Source organism: Falco punctatus, assembly GCF_963210335.1.
Source record: "Falco punctatus genome assembly, chromosome: 1".
In the NCBI taxonomy this organism is placed as follows: Eukaryota; Metazoa; Chordata; class Aves; order Falconiformes; family Falconidae; genus Falco; species Falco punctatus.
The window spans coordinates 53293668-53312842 of NC_137580.1; the positions used below are offsets into that span (position 1 = coordinate 53293668).

At 34.8% G+C, this 19175-nt stretch overlaps 1 protein-coding gene across 9 annotated transcripts in view; it reads right to left on the reverse strand.

Moving 5' to 3' along the window:
• The window catches only part of RAB28 (RAB28, member RAS oncogene family), a 91346-nt gene that overhangs the window by 26096 nt on the left and 46075 nt on the right, over positions 1 to 19175 (reverse strand). For 4 of the 9 annotated variants that reach the window (XR_013931284.1, XR_013931285.1, XR_013931286.1 and 1 more), the window contains exons 5-7: positions 10154 to 10257; positions 7256 to 7333; positions 882 to 982 (exon numbers count right to left, since the gene is read on the reverse strand). Coding sequence is in view for 5 of the 9 variants with exons in the window: in XM_080407567.1 (XP_080263693.1) it covers positions 887 to 982; positions 7256 to 7333; positions 10154 to 10257 (278 nt within the window). In the remaining 4 variants the exon portion in view is untranslated. The other 5 variants (XR_013931287.1, XM_080407570.1, XM_080407569.1 and 2 more) reach the window with 5 other exon arrangements.

A 19175-nucleotide genomic window follows, 5' to 3' on the forward strand; every position in this document is an offset into this window, starting at 1 on the left:
GAAAACACAGTAACAATCAGATAATATCCTCATGCTGACAAAGCATTCAACAGATATTTTACTATAAAATATGAGGGGGGAAAAAGTTGGGCAAAACAGCCACTGCTTTGGGGTTTTTTTCATTACTTCACAGAAACTCTTATCAGATGCTAATTCTCATTCTAAATACCAGTTAATCCACACTAAGCAGAAGGAAATGCCTTGGTAGGTTTTCACAACACTACAAATGGAACATGACTTTTTTGCAAAAGCAACAAATACAGTTTTACTTCCATGAAAGTTGTTCTGTATGGAAATAATAAAGCAGTATTTGTTTGCAAAGACTATGGTATGCATTCTTTAAGAATAACTGCCTAAATTGTAACTGGAAATTGTAAGTAAGTTTGTCTTTCCATCTTTACTTCAAACACTTCACAGGAAAATATGGACAGAATTCAAAGTAAATTCCAAACATAACTATATTTCAAAAAAGTTTTGATAGTCAAACTGACTAATGTTTCTTTTCTAATACAGAACCAACAGATACTACCCATTCTATTTACAAAGCATTTGATAAGACTGTTGGTCTCTCCTATATAAGAAGGAAATGAGATTCCAATTTAGTGTCCATTTGAGGCAGCTATGTAACATTTTGAATATACAGCACTGAAGGACCTTCCTAATATAGTAACATGAAGTATTTCAAATTTGCTATGAACTCTCACGGTTTCTCTCAGAAACACCATGTAACTGTACACAGAGTTCCAAATTAATACGTTAAGTATTACAAGTGCTTACAAATACAAAATATATTTTTCCAATCAAACGTATTGCAACAGGTAAAAGTAATGCAGCTTAGAAAAAACAAGAACAAAACAAAACCCCAAGTTTTCCATCAATACCTGAACTACTGCATTGAGCAGACTTTGCTCTGGCAGTTGGAAGTGTTGTGCTGTTGATTATCTTCTTCAGGATATTTCACTAGTTCTGCCCTGACAACATGCTGTTAATCATGTATCAACGTAATGGATAGCGAGCAAGGAGAAGAATGTTAAAAGAGAAGGAAAAAAAATGGAGATATTCATCAGTAGTTGCAAAGAATGAATGAATGATATAAGACTACGCAAAGCAAAACAAAAGCACATTTGTTTTCAGGCCATATGATACAAGAGCAATGTGTCTAGCCGAAAGCGTCACTACCAGCATCAGGGCTGCTTCTCAAGCTTCTTCAAGGACATGCCCTTTCAAAGCACTGAAGGGAAACGTTCAAACGTGCAATCAATGAAAGTGTATTAAAGCAAGAGAAGGAAGGGAATAAAAAGGAAGGCAACTCAGTGGAAGAAAAGATGACAATGGCCTAATCTTTTCAGTCTAGGGTATCTAAATATTACATTAGTTAGCTTCCTAGCAACAATTGTTACAAGTGCATTAGATGTACACATGGATCTTTTCCATCACATAACTATCATGTTATAACCAAATATAGAATAAAAAACAGTAACAAACTAACAACCTCACATCTAAGTGCTGCAAGCTTTGTTTTTTCTTTACTTCCCATAAAAATAAAAGGCTCTCATTTTTCCCCTTAAAGACAAACAAAACTGTTGAAAGTTTTGTCGCTATTAGTAGTTATTCATGCAAAGGGGAGAAAAAATCTCAGAACAATTTCAGCAAAGAAGTCACAGAACAGGTAGGTCTGCTATGAAAGATATCCTAAACCAGTTTAGTATTTTTTTCTTTAAATACTTCAACTTTTACACAACATATTTTCCAGCATAAACTGAATGGAGAAATGCAGAAATACTGTTATTTTAAAGGAAACAATATATAAACCGGATTATATGAATATATAAACCACGTACGTTAAAGATACCTCTGCAAATAAAACCCATCCGTCAAGCAAGAGTGAACTGGCTGGTAAGGGATCTGGATTTATTAGCTGCTGATGTATTCTTCTTGAGTTTAATTGATCACATTCATATTATCTTATCTAGGGGACACACTCATGATTTACTGGACTCCTGGCCTGATGTTTTCAAGGCAAAGGTTGCTAAATCCCATGTAAGGCAGTAGTAGGAGTTTTAGCATTAAACAGTGTTATCCGACCTCACAAGACCTAGTTTCTTCATACCAATCTTTTGACTGGAGCTGGGGTGGGGGTGGGTGCGGGGGGGGAAGTCTTGCAATCAATAGGCAATTAATTGTTCCCTGAAACATTGGTCTAAATCCCATCCTGTAAACACAGGCAGGTTAGTGACCCATGCTTAGGCATGCTGTAGCAAGAAACTGACTATCATAAATGACTTGGATTTTCTAAAGGAATTTCATCTAAATAAGAGTAAAAAAAATACCGCTGCAACATTTCTTTTATTAACGTCATGGTAACTAAAAATTTTGTCATCTTTGTATCAGTTTCTATGTCAAGCATATAATTGCCGTGGTTCAAAGCACTGTCAATAATGAGAAATAACCTTTCTTGGTGCAGGTGCTCTGAATTCCAGATCTGACTTCTCTGCCAAATATTTTATTGTAAAAAGCTGGCACACACACCCTAGTTTGCTTAACTGGCATTTAGTTAAACAGAAAACTACACATCACTTACAAAAATGCGAGCTCTTGACAATGCCAAGGAACAAAGCTATACCCCATGCAGTTTTTATAGTACGGTTGAAAGTACAAAATATAGAAAAAAAAACATTTCATTATAGTGAAAGAGCTATTTCCTTAAATTTCATCAGATCCTTGTGATTTAAAAGGGAGAGTATTTTGAGGACTGAAAGTCAGAATCTGCAAATTTCTTACTTTGGAACTGCTCCATTTCAAAAACATGCTCTACTTTCCAGTCACGCACAAAAAGTAACCTAGTTCTTTGTTTCACCAGAGTTTTGTCCAAATAAAGGTTTGATTAACAGTCATCTCAGCATGTTAACAGACAAGGTTTAGTAGCTCTAGCTGAGATAGTTTAAAAACTTACCACCCCCAAATGTCTGTCCTATTCCTCTGCTGGAGATCACTGCTGCCAAAGGAGAGCTGGTGGAATGTAACGTGTACTTGCACCTCATCCGCTTCAGCACAAAGTCTGGCAGCTTCACTTAAAAACAACTTTCAGCAGCAGTTTAAGCTAAGCTGCACAACTTCACCCTGATGTGGCCAAGGCACATGATCACCTTCCATTTTCTGATTCTGCTGTGGGAGTGATAAATTCCAGCAAAAGGGCAGTAACAAATAGCTTGGGTTGCATTAATATCTTAAACTGCTGCAGCTGTTTTCTAAAACAATGCATGGTAAATAATTCAGTTTCTAAGGCTTGTTCTTGCAGTTAATTAACAGAAGTTGCACTATTACTTTGAAGGGAACCAAGAACCCCATCCACTTTTCACAGAGCTTCTGCAGTTCTGCCAGTCATCAAAGCTCAAAAGCCATGAGCCAAGCCCTACAAATTCCTACAAGTTAAAATGATGTGTTTGTAATTCCTATTACTCATTTCTAGCCACCTGTAAGTCCCTTCTAAGATCTTCCTAGTGACTGTGACAATTATAATCGATTTTAAACACAAGAAATATGATTTTCAGGCATAAAATCAAAAGTGCTAGAAACAATGTTTTAAAGAGTAGTCTCAATATTAGACAATCAGTAACAATGAAGAAATATATAATAAAACTTAATTGACATGTAGGATTTCATTGTTGGCATTTTACACAAACTTAGTATTTCATTTTATATTTTGTTACCACCTAGACTGAATGAAAACATCTGATGTTCTCTGACAAGCATATTCAAGCAGCAACCTTCTAATTTTTCAAAATGAGGAAATCTCATGTTACACAAATATGAAAAATGCAAAGATATAATCCAGCGTATAAGTAGTGCACATCTGTAAAAACTAAAATGTATTTTACTCTGTTTAAAGATTAAATCCAAGTCAACACTTGCGTACTTACTGATTTAAGGATGAGTCACACTTACTATTGTATTGGTTTTATTTGTTTCTTTATAGCTTTTATCTAGTATCCATCTATCCACTTTTATAGTCCAATAGCTAGAGTATTAAATGCCTAAAAATTTTAAGGAACACACTCACATAACTGTTCCACAACTTAAGAAAGCCCTATGCCTATTCTACAGATGGAGGGAAAGTCTGTGGTCAATCAGAAACCTAGTAATGACAACATCATCTCACACCATGTCCTTCCAGCCAAGAGATCAGCTCCATGCTATTGGGAAACAGCACCTACACATTACTCCAATTAGGCTTTTCCACTCCAGACTAATTAATTTCTCTCAAGACATATCCCTCTATTCATCTCCCTGAGGACATGAAGATTAGTTTTCCTTCTCCAGTTTTATGCAAAGATTTCCCTTTTCTATCTTAAGTGACCAGGGTATTTGGTTCCATACAACAATGAATCTTAAGATACAACCAACAGACCCTCCAATACAGTTCCCATTGGTTTCTCACTAAGTTAAATGGGGGCAATTCTTACAGCCCACTCAAAATAGCACTCTCAAAGGAAGCAAATGTTTTACTGGTAACAACCGTTGCTTGTTCGGAGTAGATTGAAGCTATGCTCGATTAGCAGAACTTTGCAAAGTCAGGCAGTTGCTTTCCAGCATTCTCTCTCTAGCTGCATGCACAGTGTAGCACCACGTAGAGACTTCTGCTGTACCTGAATGGCGACAATGAAGTTTTTCTGTCCAGCTCCATTTTCTGGCTTTGTTTCTTTCTTTCTTCTTTTGTTGTTCTTGGTTCTTTAGGGTTTGGGAATTCTTTTATCTTTTTTTAGTTTTATCACTATAGCTTGGAAACGCATTAACAGCAATATGTGGGCCACAGTGAGTATTTAATTTATGCATATTAGCTATTCATAGGCTATTGCTACTGCAATTTGCATAATGCAAACTTTGTCTGATCCATGTATTGCATATTCCATTGATCCGCTCAACAAAATTAAAAACTGTAATTACAATGCTAAGGTAAGAGGAAGCCTACTTAAAGCTGATACCAATTTGACATAAGTAGCTATGTATTCTTGAGTCAGGGCTGTATTAAGATTCTTACTTTTAAAAAGAACGTAAAAATACACACTTTCTTTAGAAAGCTACAATTTTCTGTATAACCCCATTTATTATATTCTCTTTTTAAGGTATTTGAATACCTGTCTACAAGCTTACACCTGAGTTACCAGAACACAACACGACACAGCACAGAGAGGTCTAAGACTAATGTTCCAGTGCTAGCTAAACAACCGAAGAAAAATTAAAGAACTCTTATGTGCTGAATTATTTATATGCAAATAAACATGGAGCTCAGAACAATAGATGGATGGTGCCTTAGTAGTAAAGGATTATTGAAAAGACACACTCAATATTTCTCTACCTATAAATTACACCTTTTCAAAGCACCTTAGCTTTGCATGTTAGATATGCATTGTAAGTGTATTTTACCATTTTACTGTTTGCAATACAGTTTTCTAGTTAACCACTTCAACACAGATTGTAAACACTGCTGTGGCAAAACACTTTCAGAAACTACATATTTATTGTACATTTCAAAAAGCAGGAGACCAAGCTTACCTAAGAAATGTTTTGCTTTTTTTTTTTTTTAAATAAACTTGTTGACTTATTTTGTGGTACTTGTTTAATGTTGGTAAAACTAGAAGTTCTGGTATATTATACCACTAGAACAGCTACTTTTTGGTTCAGTAAGTAAATTTAAAATAAGTGTATTGTAATCTCAAACGTCATTATAGTAAGGGTTGCCTCAGTAGGACAATCTTCTGGTTTTAAGGTTTCTGAAACTGGGTTCGCATAAAATCTTTCTGGTTTAAACCTATGCACACAGTCTTACTGGCAGGAAAATTATTTTTAGAAGCAGGAACTAGAAGAAGGTGGTGGTAAGAAAAAGGGGGTTATATTAGAAACGCTCTTGCTTGCTTGCTTTCTTGAACAATTAACACATTTTTGCTCTCCTAACTTTCCGTGGTAAAAACTCAGTGACTTCCAACTCTGACAGACACAGTAAAGCAAGGACTCACATTTTAATTAACATAGTTACAGCTCACATTTTTAAAAACGGCAAAACCATCTTTTCCCAATTAATTTGTAAGGTCCTAAAACAATGCTTTCATTAGGGCCATTTTGCATACAGCAATTACTGAACAGCATCAACTGCAGCAAAGCTCTGCTACAGTCCACAGCAGGACATGCATGGAGCAGGGTTTTGCCATGTGTTCACAGTGAAATCACTATATTCACATCCCTAACTGACTGCTAACCCATGTAAGAGAATGGGAGACAATCTTCTTGACAACCTTCCCACCTAGTGCAGTGGAACGTTCTCCCCTCTCTCAGTCCTTTCTAACTGCAGAGGAAATGGCAGAAAATCCCCTAGATAACACTCATAATGCAAAGAACAAAACACAAAATGCAAGAGCAGAAATCATGCTGCTCCTTTAGGGGGCGATTATTTGGGACTGGTAGGGTGAGAAAAATAATCATAGATGCCAAGGAGCCATAATAGCTCCCCAAACGCGTGACTCCACGGGTCTGCCTGCCACTAAGAATGGGTATACTGAACCAGAATAGGATTAATTTCTCATTTGCATATCAGGATAAAATGGGAAATAGTGACCTTACAAAGTCAATATTCCTTCCCAGAGGCAGACAGTCACAGCTGAGGTCCTGTATTATACAGGTACACAATGAAGACTAAAATCTGAGATTATCAAACGCAAGATTTGATATAGTTAATTCCTGACTCTCTGACAACTACTATTTTTACTGTATAATTACAATGAAGATAGATTTGGAAAATTTCTACTCACAGAAGCTTACATGCTCTATCACTTACATTTTTAGTGTTCTAAAATGAAATTTGGTTTTAAATACGTAAAGAATTAAAAAAGAACAACTGTCATATAAACTGTATCTGACATCAATATACAGTTTTTAATGTATACATAAGAGTATCTTCCATGCTACCTGTACGTTACATGCATACATACAGATGTTTTAACTTCTAAACCAATTTTAAGCACTATTTTTAAAGAAACAGCTCTCAAACTAAAGGGTTTTATTCTAATTTTTTGAACATATATTTTCTTCTTTCATCAAGTTTATCATGATGGATAAATATAGAATTATATTATTTTAAAGCTGTTGTGAAAGTAAATAATTGTCTTCAGACCAACAAATGCAGCTGCTTTAAAAGGACAGTTATTTGCAATGAGATTTTTTTTTAATACTTAAGAAAAAATACGTATTTGTGGAAAATCACCTGTGATTGTTCCAATTCTGCTTTGTTTAATTTGATGCCAAGTATATCAGCAGCAATTCTCTGAAAACACAGGAAGACCTATGGAAAAAAATTAAATTGCATTTAAATGATTAAAAACAGACATCCTTGAGGTTCTTTCAAATGTATCATACCATTTTTGAACTGTAAACAATGGGATATACAAAATTATGACCTCTGCAAAACAGATCTGAAAATAACCTCATCTGGTACATTCAATTTTGTTTAAAAATTGGAGAAAATAACTCAACAATAGTACAAGGAATGAACAGTATGCTGGATTGTTAAGCAAAACTTCTACTGTGCCTCCAGAGACCGAAGTTTAAACAAGCTTTTACACAACCCACCTCTCAAATACTACTCTCAGTGCTATAAAATATGAATAAGGGTATTCACTAACGTTTAGCACAAAAATATATTACCCAGCATATTGTGCAACAGAGGTGTAGGTTTCTGGAATTGAGAACAACAGAACTGAGCATCAAGTTCACCAAAATCTCTGCTACACACATTTAAAAAACATTAGCATTACAAAAGCCAAGCAATAATACGTTTGTTCTGAAAAGTCTTATAAAACATTCTGGTTGTTGCAGTGAATAGAAGCATCTAGGAAACAAGATTTGTATGGCCTGCAGCAGCCTGGCAGAGTTAGACTTTGGACACGGTTTGACAGATAACATTGGGTGGCAATACTATCTTAAATAACACCTTTACTTCATCTCAATCCAGTCCACCAATCTTACTGTTTAGGCAGCTGGATTTTAAATGAGATTAAAGGACACAAGAGATGTTAAAGAGAGGAGCTTAAGCTTGCACTGCTGCTGAACACTACTGTCAAGCTACACATTGTTATTTGACTGAGCTCAAAATCTGAACTACTAACATTGCTCTTCATCATGCAGCTGCCACTCCCAAAAGGTAAGTCCTGTGTAAGGGCTTTTAGTAATTTTCAATGAAAAATCAAAAAATTACCATTTAGACAATGTCTTCTTATACCTGACACTGAAACCAGTAACGGATTAGTGGCACAACCAACCAACCATGGTCAATTCCAAAATAATTTCCATTTCTCTGAACTACCTGGTCTATTCTACTGGCATCCCCACAGCAAGAAAGGAAATCCTGAACAGGCTTCCCTTCTCCAGACACCTACTTTAACCCGCATCAGGCTCTCAGGTGTACTGAGCTAGATCATCTGCCACGAGGATGCTTTGTGCATAAAACATTAGGCACAAATTCAGTGCTTTAGCTATGAAATTTGATGGAGAGTATGACAGCTATACTAAATCTTTCCTGACTTTTTTTCTCCCCTGAGGAGACTTTCGGGCTTTTCTATGTACATTAAATTATCTTTTGCAAACAATTTTGTTGGAAAGATCTGAGGTAAACAAAACAAATAATTTGTCTTAACTGAGTATTTAAGACTCTTCTAGTCTATATCCACAGCAGCAATGGATGGCCTCTTCTTCTGTCCTGTCTAGGGTAAACACCCTGTCTTTCGTGCATAACTACCAAAATACATGAAGATTTTGAAAGGCCACTGTGCGGCAACAGTGAAAGAGTTCATTCAAATTTATATTGAAACTAAAAATGAATGACTGTAAACTCATACCTTCTTTTGTTACTAGATATTTAAACGGAGATTTCTGGCTAATGCTTTCTAGGTATGTTCACATTCACTTTTGTTTTTAAACAGTTTAAAAAAGTACAATCAGCATATATAGTGGGATGTGTAATTCATGAATCAATTAAAAAGATCAAGATAGATTCATTCATAATTTTTAATGTTAAAGATTTGAACCTTATAAAAAGAACTGGTTTTTCTTCCTATTACCAAATCCCACAAAAAGGTTGTCTCCTTGAGAAAGGAAGATATTTTAGCAGATGCACATTTCATTGAGTGAAGTATTATAAAGTTACAAAAAAGCTCAACTTTTCACACTGAAAACTAAAAATTATGCCAAAGGTTTTACACAAACCATAAGGAGAATCAGCACTCACTGTGTTTGTAATAGCAGTATTGTTAGACTTCACAGAAAAAACATTACCTTATAAAATTAGGCAGTCCATTGTATAAGTTTCATCAAAGGTCTTATAATAAGGATTCCATTTCTATTACAGGATTATGGATTATACCCTCATACAATTAAACATGGTCTTACTGTTCAATAACATTAAAAATAAATTATGTTGTCAATAAGTAACATTAAGGAGATAGATACAGGACTGTTTTATGGGAATGTGACATTATGCACATGACAGATATCTAGCAAAACAATATGATGTCATTTAATTTGACTGATACAGTCAACTGAAAAAGAACCTTTTCTTCCATACATTTCCAACTAAAACAAACCACTCAGCTCAGAGTCAAAAGACTCTTCATAAACATACTCTGTAAAGGATTATAAATACCATAATGTTCATATTTCAATGGACCTGCAGAGGGAGTGTCTCTCATGGCTCAGGACCCATAATAAAAACTCTGATTGCAATAGGGTCCTGTGATGTTATCAACTGTTGAAAGTTCCTATATTGATAGTCTATAAGACGGGAATGCATCTGAAATGAAGAAATACATTTAACTACAGACAGATAGCAAACAGAGATCCAGCTGGTCTCAGTCATCTTGTTGATGTATAAACTAGATCATTTCCATATTAAAATCTATACTTCAAACTTCAAATCAGATGAGAAGCCACTGTAACTAATAAAGAATAGATACACTCATACAAAGATTATTTTTCATGGAACTAGGCAGGGCAAAAAGGACCTGCAGCAGCCCAAGTTCTCAATGGTTTGATATGTGGAGTATAATAAAATAGCATCTTTAAAACAAAACCAAAAAAAATCTACAAGGGTTTTATTTTTCTTACTCACAGAATCTCCTGTCTTGGCCGACACAAAATGGCTACTGAAATTGTTTTCCTGACAAAATCGCTGGTGCTTGTCAACTTTCACTGTGCGCATATGCTCCAGGTCAACTAAAAATAATTTGAAGAAAGGAAAAATTACTACAGTGGAGCCCATTCAGTTACCTGTCTTTGAAATTTTTCATTGGAAACATATGAGATGTAATCTGTTCCTTCACAGGTGTATGCAAATCCAAGTTTCTTTCTTTTTATGATCATTTGCTAAAATAAAAATAAGTAATAACATTAGATTAATTTTATTTTCAAACTAAATTGAAACCACAATTTAAATTGTACAGTCAAATGCAACAAATTCTTACCTGTAATAAAGGACAAATATAATTCTGGATACACAAACAATTTGTAACAATTTTACTGCTAACTACATGCAAAAATCTGAGACATAACTAAATTTTGCACATTCTTTTTTGCAAGCATGATGCATATTGGAGATTCCAGTGTAATCTAAAGACTTTTACAAAACAGAGTTCACCAAGCACATCTGAATCTACCTATTTTTTCTCAGTAAAAAATGTAAACAAGTTATAAAGAACTTTATTGTAGTACATGGTAGAGCAAAAACATTCCCTATAATAAAAATTAACCGAGTAAAAACACTGATGCTTAGTTACTTGCACATGAAGCTTTCAATTCCACAAAGGTATGGTTCAGAAAATTAAAAACAGTAAAATTTCACGTGTCACACGCATTTTCATTTTTATCATTTTACAACCATTGCAAATAGAGCGAAGCTTTCAAATGGTATTTTATGTTTAAAAACACCAGTTGCTTCCAAAACAACACGGAACTCAAATCTTGCACAGATTTTATTGTGTACATTCCAGTTTCTCCAAATCTGATCCTAAGGTAACTGGAAACTATATTGAACAGTTTCTCTCTTTTATTGCATTACAGTTCCTATAAGGGTGTTGACTCAATGCTGACAAATTATAAGGCAAATATATTCAGAAGGATTTAAGGACAACCAGGCTCTTTCAGTCAATACAGGAAAAAAAAACTTAAACTGATTTCCTGAGGAAGGGACCCAACTGACTTGTAAAAACTTGTAAATTTGCAAATCTAGTAAGTCTGCATAATAGTGTCATTTGATTATCAGCTGAAAAAATGCTCTCCTACTACATAAAAGGCTTTATTTTAAAATGATACTGGAGGTCTTTAATTTGTAAGCTCTGGAGATTTTCTCTTGGAGATTTTTAGTCTAACAGGGGATTCCTACACCCCATTTATACTGCTTACCTTGGTTAATGTGGAGTTTTTGCCAATTATTACTGTTCCTTGCACATCAGTAAAGCCTTGTTTATAAGAACAGGCCTAAAATCATCCAGTTACCACAGGCATTAATTTGTGAAGGACTAAAATACTAAGCTATTAACACTAATGTTTGCAGTACAGTTTTTCGTAGTACTAAACGTAGAATATATAGTTTCACAAAAAACAGGAAGAACAAATACATCTACTAAGATAAACCCCAAAGTCAATAACAATTTTGTTAAAAACTCAAGCAGTCTATGTAATAGCTACTTAACTTTTTTTCTCTGAAAAATAACTACCAGAAAAGAGCCTCTTAAAACACTTTTAAGAATAAAACACAGCAAACTGTCTAAACCATATAATTATTAACTATTATTTTTACTCTTCACATACTAGCTTTAAGTGCAGCTTGGAAAGCACAACAGTGAGATTACTCTTTTGGGAAAAATAAATATATTTTCTTTATTTTTATTTGATGAGCTCTTAAAAGAACCTTAACCCCACCTCCAAGTTTCACTCACTGTATTTCTTCAACTATACCCAACTCTAAAAACCTACACACGATTACAACAGAAATAAATAAATAGATAGATAGCATTTACACTGTATTGCTCTAAAATACCATGGTGTGCTTATATAAGTCCATAAACACAAGCTCACAAGTTACAGTCTCTCAAACTCTCTTTCCCAGGAAGGAAAGAAAAGGAAGTAGAAAAACACAACAGCATTCTAAAAGGTTGATGAATTTCCAGGAAGACAATGCCACTGCCATACCGGAAACCATATCCTCAAATGCCTCCTATTTTCTATTCAAAGAAACATCAATAATAATAGATGGTTAGTGGAGCATGTACTTTACTACAGTAGAGAAACTAAAAGTCTAACAGACTGGAAGTGAAAATTAAATTAAATTATGTTTCTGAATTTTGCATAATTCTCAGTCCCTCTCCCCACTTACAAGTATTTCACCTTGTGCCTTCTGAATGATGGGCAGCCTGCTATGAACTGTATGGCTACTGTTATGCTAGATAACTGCCAGATAGCTGTGCATGTGCACACTCTCAGTCCTCTGTAAATGCAAGGCAATTCATGTTACATTAGCTCTCAATGAAAGAGAGCACAGTTTTAGTACAAGAAAAGGGTTTCAAGCATTAATAAAGATTTAACCATACAAAGTTGCAGTTTGCAGTCAATGACTATGCTAGTTCAAATTACTTTGCATTGCTACAGGCTAAGGGCACGATCATAGTTACTGAAGATCAGCTAAAACAGGGTGAATGGTATGCTGCGGTCCTTTTTTTTGAACATCTGACATTGGTCAGCTCGACAGGCAGAATTCTTAGCACACCAGGAGATAAGTCTTGTCCAGCTTTTATTTAGACATAGCAGCAAAAAGACTTTAAGGAGGAATTTGGGGGAGAAAAATGATTTTCTAAAAAGATGTTTAGAAGAAATGCAGGGACTTCATAGACAGAAAACTAACAGCTGGCCAATGCGGGCTCATATGATGAGCCAATTAACAGCAGGAATAGGTATCTTGGGATGAAGGATGGTACTAGAATGCACTTAAGCCATGAAAAGTGTAAAGGCAAAGAGAAGTAAGTTCTGGATAAAAAGAAAGAGAATCAGATACATAAATACATTTTGATTTTTACAAACCAAGAAAACAATCTTGCAGAATATTCTAAAATGACTAGATAACATTGCATTGGCCAAGGAAAAGGAAATACTGAAATTAAGATGCAAAATAAGAACATTTGAACTGTGGTAATGGTTATGATAGGCCATATCTAACAAAGGTCTCAAAGAAAGAATCTGTAAGATTTGGATACACATCAAACACAAACATTTAGAGAACGACCCAAAATGAAGCTTACATGCCAGATGGTACAGTCATCCTCCTCATCTGAACAGAATGAGAAAGAAGACAATAGCAGGGGAAAACTTAATAGCTCCATTTTTACCAAGTAGAATATAAACTGATGCCTAGAAATTCACAATGGGATGTCTAAAGGTGACACAAGGATTTTTGTTGGAAAAGTGAAAAGAGACTTAACCATTTGCAAACGGTGACTCTCTAAAGAACACAAATGTTACAAATTAGTACTTTGAGTTAAGTGCTGGAACACAAACTGCTATCTACATTAATAAATTATGTTTTCTGATCATGAAAAGCTAAAGCAACCCTAAAATGTGTAAATCTTACAGAATGCAGTGAGATTATTTCTTTGATCTAGCACCTCTAATATTCTAAAGCTCTTAAAAATGGGACCAACAGGTAGGAATGGCAGTTAAAGGTGTAAGTTACCAAAGCCATAGTTAAAGTGTAAAAGGAGTACCTTGCTAATTCCTTGACTATAGAGGAACCACTCCGTTTATTTGCATTAAATAGAATACTGAAATGAACCACATGAAAACTGAAATTGGAAGAAGCAGACAGACATCACGAACAATGGTGAGGGGAGATAGGTCATAGTATTGTTCGCCTGATTGGCAACCCATAGTTGACAGATATATGGAGAGAATGGAGAATTTTTTTTGAGAATGTTTCCCCTCCTGCAACTCTGTTTCCAACCAACTAGTCAAGAGCCCAGCTTTTTGCTTCCCTGGAATACAATTAAACATTCACCTTTAAGCTTGTCTAGTGTGAAGAGTAATTTTAATTAAAACTAGCAAGACAAATTGCTGCTCCATAAGTAACAGATCTACACACGTTTGTATGTACAGGTATCCCATAAAGATACTGGCACAACAAAAATAGATTAGGAACCTCAGGAATTCAGACATGACTGCCACCAACCCAAACAGATCCAAGTGAAAATCTCCCCTCAAAGATGAAACCAGCATAGATCAGTGTCTGCTGTAGCAAAAGTAGGTAAGACTTACTAAAATACTTGCTTCTCATGAACTCTAGAGAATTCCGTTTTGATTTGTAGGTGAGACTAAACAGAGTTCTAGTGAGGTGAAAAAAGAAAACAGAATCCTATGAGAGAAGTATGGAACTCCCACAGAAATCCCAAAGATACTCCCTTTAAGGCATTCCTGAAGATGTGAGAAGAAAAACAGGTTAAAATATTGCAGAATTTAAGTAAGGAAAACGAAGTAAACACCATCATGAAGTAAACACCTCTGTGGAGAGCAAGTGACATTTGGAAGAAGGACAAAACAGTCATTTTAAGTTAGGACCAGAGAGATTTTATTAGGTCACACCTTCAGGTGATTTATACAAAAAAACATTTTCATTATCTTTTGAACTGCTGCTATACATTACTTATTTGCAGTGAAAAGCTAATAGTGCTAACTCAAAATGGAAAAGGAAACCCTATTTTCAATGACTGTCTGAAAGGCTAGATATCAAATAGAAAAATTCTGAGCAAACACTTGAGACAGTATAAATAGTTATTCAAAGAAAAATCTCTACATAACTTTTCTTGAGAAATTAAGAGTAAGTCACTGAAATTTTAGTTTACTGGGTAGGAGCAAGGGAAAAACACAAGGAAGTGCTGGATAAAACACAAATGGGTGCTTCAAGAGCAATTCAGTCTTGATTGAATGATTCTGCTACTTTTTACCTGAGACTCTGAAACCACTAATGGTAAATAAACTAATGCCAAATTTGTTTCTCTTACGCTATTCAGATATACGTACCATTCCATAAGATAAAAAAAGCCTGCAAAAAGCCACATAGCACCACTGTGCAGGGACAAACAATCGTTTCCATTCCATTACACCATATATACGGGGAAAACCAACAAACAGCTTAAATACCACTTTAGCTCACCTGCTTCATTGAAATGAACTAGAACAAATATGATTAGCTCATCAGAGTTTGCTTCAAGGAATAAAGTGTGTTATCAAATCCCACAGCTGTATTGTCTTCAAATTAAGGCAATAATAAAATATGTGTAACAATTTACCAGAGTAATACAACTGGTACAAACACAAAGGCAGTAAGTATTTTAAAATACGTATCAACAGTTAGAAGAGATCAATGTTCCGGTTTTATATTCTTTCAAAATGCCAAAAATGTAATAATAGAATATTTTGATTTAAATATTGTCACACAAGCAAATAACTGCACATACTCTAAAAAGACAACAGAACACCATTTTTGCAAAATGTAAAGGCTGCTCCTCATGCTATTTATCTCCCTTTCCCACAGGACTGCCAGTCTCTTCTTTCATAACATCAGTGGAGAAGAACTCCATGTAGAACTACAGGGTTTTTTTAAGTCGGAAAACATCCATTTTACATGAATCTTCCTTTCAGATAATTCTGGAAGAAACACAAATATAAAAGTTGTACAGGTACTTCCAAGCAGCTGAAAAAATAGTGACAGTACTTGTTCAGAATGGTATAAACAGCTGAGTGGCATGCATAATGCATGTTAAGCAAGTCCGACTGTTTAATAGTTTGTGGGTATTTCTCCTGGATCATGAGATTACACTTGAAAACTATACAGACATTTTAGATGATTATACCAGTGATAACTAACCTAACCACTTTCTAAACCATATGTATGAAAAACAACATGAAAGAGACAGTTCAGAGAATTTCAGTAAAGGGACACCTATCCACCCAGATCTGACCGTCTTTCACTTTCAAACCTTGCAACTGCAGTAACCACGAGGGAGTCCGTTACAAATGGGCAGTTCTGTCCAAGCTGAACTTTTTTTTCATTCATAATTACAGTAATTGCCATTAAAACTGGTATTAACACATAAATGAATTTACAACTATCTAGTTTTGCAGTTATCGTGCATTTTATAACTTTTTCATCTTTTAATATCATTAAAGGTAGTTTTGAAGTTATGAGTAAACATCTGTATTAATCTATGGTACCACACAAAAATATATTCTTTTATAGTATGCTGTGAAAAATGAAATATAAATCTTTCTGCAAAGTATTTGCAGCTGTTCACACAAGGTATACAATTACATAATGTTTAAATAATGAGCTATCACAATTAGCCCACACAGACATGACAAGTAAAATGCTTTAATAATTTATTAATTTGATTTACATGTGCTTAAAATTATGTACACATTTTCTCTTCTGAAAATACTCCAGGGTCATAGAAAAGGGGGCTGTATATGACTACCTTTTTTTCACCCTATTTTTTGCTATAATTTCACAATGATTTCTTAAGGACAAACCCAGCGTGAACAGCTGAAATCCTAACAAACCGAAGACGACAATACTGTTACACAGAATTACCCTCGTGCAGTACACACTGCTCAACAACTGCAGTCAGTTTAATTTCAGAGCGTGAAGGTTCTGCTTCTCCCATGCACAAGCAAAAGTGGAATAAAAGAAGGACTTCTCTACGAGGTGCCAAATATCTACTGTTCTAAAGGACAAACCAGAAATTTGGATGAAGACTGGGAGCAGCATTCTGGGCTTTACTGGCTTCACTGCCTGGTTTATCAGACCTCTGCCCCACACCACCTCAGCAGAGCACAGCTTAGCCGGTCCCACCGCTCTGGCCAGAAGGGACCCCTTTCAGGCCTCCTCTGCCATAAGCAATATAACCCAGTTTTAATTCATATTCTACCATCACTCCAAAGAAAATAAGATTAAAAAAGCAACAAAAAAACCTCCCCAGATTTTTATTGCTCAGCTTACCAGTAACCTACTGCTTTCCCACTAAAAGATGGAGCTATTTCACTATGCCTCAGCTTTTAAAGAATATTTGAATGGGTTACTTAGAACTTCAAGCAAGTGCACTTTCACAATTAGACACAAAGGTTCTTTCTGTGTAAATAAAAAAATAATCTGACATTACAAATAAGTGATATTAATTATTATTATCTGATATAACATAAGCATAACCAGAGTTATGCAGAAATCATAATTAATTTGACAACAAACTTTACTGAGTCTGCAGTACTATCACACTTTATTTATTACCTAGCTTTTTTAAAAATCAGTTTTGACTTGGTACTTTTAAATTACTACAGTAAACACTTCTCAAATACTCAAACCTCAATGTCAGAGTGCAAACTGCAGCTTTTTGTAGTTAAATTTTTATTAATACTTTCAATCTTTTTCCTCACACTAAAATTGTATAACCACCAAGAAAAGGAAATTCTTTCATGGAAGTCCTGAAAACTATGCCACTACTCTGATTTAAGGAAGCTCAAACAGAAATATAAATATAGTTCCAGTACAGATTTTCTCAGTAATTTTTTCAGGTTATCAAGAAAACATCTAGAGTGTTGATCTGGTTATACTCATGTCAGACAAACTACATGTCACATTAACTACCTCCAGGAAGTTATTCCAAACACAAAATAAACTGTTTATGCCTCTTCTCAGATAGATAGCATGACAGATTGTTATTAGTTGAAGACAGATGAAATACATTAATTTGATTGCAAGCATGTGTTTACTTTCTCACTGTCATGCACACTACTCCTGATGCTTCCCTATGAGGACACAGTAACAAATCAGATGTTGTATTAGAAGACTTGTTAAGGCAGAATAATAATAGCTGGTGCTGCATTTTAATACTTTAAAAACTATACTTAACATTTCCAGTTACAACAGGAAATTACTGGTTTCAGAAAGCAAAAAAAAATGATAGCTTAAAGACTTTTGTAATTTACACAAAACACTAACACTTCCCTAAAAAAAAACAGATTTATCAGCAAATATTCTTCTCAATTATTAAAGAAAAATATAACTTTCTAAATGCCTAATCTATGATCTGAGCACCTTCTAAACCAAAACACAAATTCCTACAGATACAAAACAAGAAAGCGTATGCCTAATATGGGAAAGGAAAGGTGACCAATTCCTAGGTCTCCAATTAAAAACAGAAAGGCATCTTTTGCCTGTGAAGTGAGGTTTGCCTGGGTTTATGCATACCTCTCTTATGGGCCTCCACTTATTTTTACAAAGCCTATGTGGAATTCTCTTTCCTCTTACTGAATGACAAAGGAAGACAAAATCTGCGATGAGCTTCTTAGAATAAGGGTAATTCACACAAAATTACATTGATGAAAAGTGTTTTAGCACAGAAAATAAAAAAGAATGTTTCAGCAGGACAGGTTCTCTTTGATTTTTATTTATAGAAGTAGCTGTAGTCTTTATATTAAGTTTTCTAGATAAAAACATCCCATCTTAAATGAGACTTTCAAAAACTATTAAATAAAGAATTACAGCATTTCTTTCTAAAGCTATAAAACACAGTGGTTCTTGAGTATCTTTAGAAGACAAAAGGTTAGTGAGGTTAACATTTCCCAGATCTAAAACAGGTTTTAACAAAAAACAAGAGCACCCAGAAGCAAATGCCTCCATCTCAGCACATGTTCAACTAAATATAGAGGACATACCATGAAAAGATTCTCACCTAATAACAAGCACGTATGTTTGGTAGATGACAGGTCATTTTTAAGAAGATATGTTAACCTTTACAAATACAAACAGCAGGCATCTTTTCATATGAGAGTAAAATTCTTATGAAGAAAAAAAGAACACACCCAAGTTTCTTTTCAAAACCAGGATGACAGATGACTGGCTTACACAGCTTGAAGAGATACATAAAGAGAAAATAAGAATATTTTTTTCCTCAGCTAGACATTTCCCATTTAAATTTTTTAATAAATTCTTGGCAGAAGTTCTTGTAACCATTTATCATCATTTGACAAACAGACTTCAGATTACACTGACAGAATCTGATCCCTTCTGTTAGGTACCTATACTCCTTATCCCT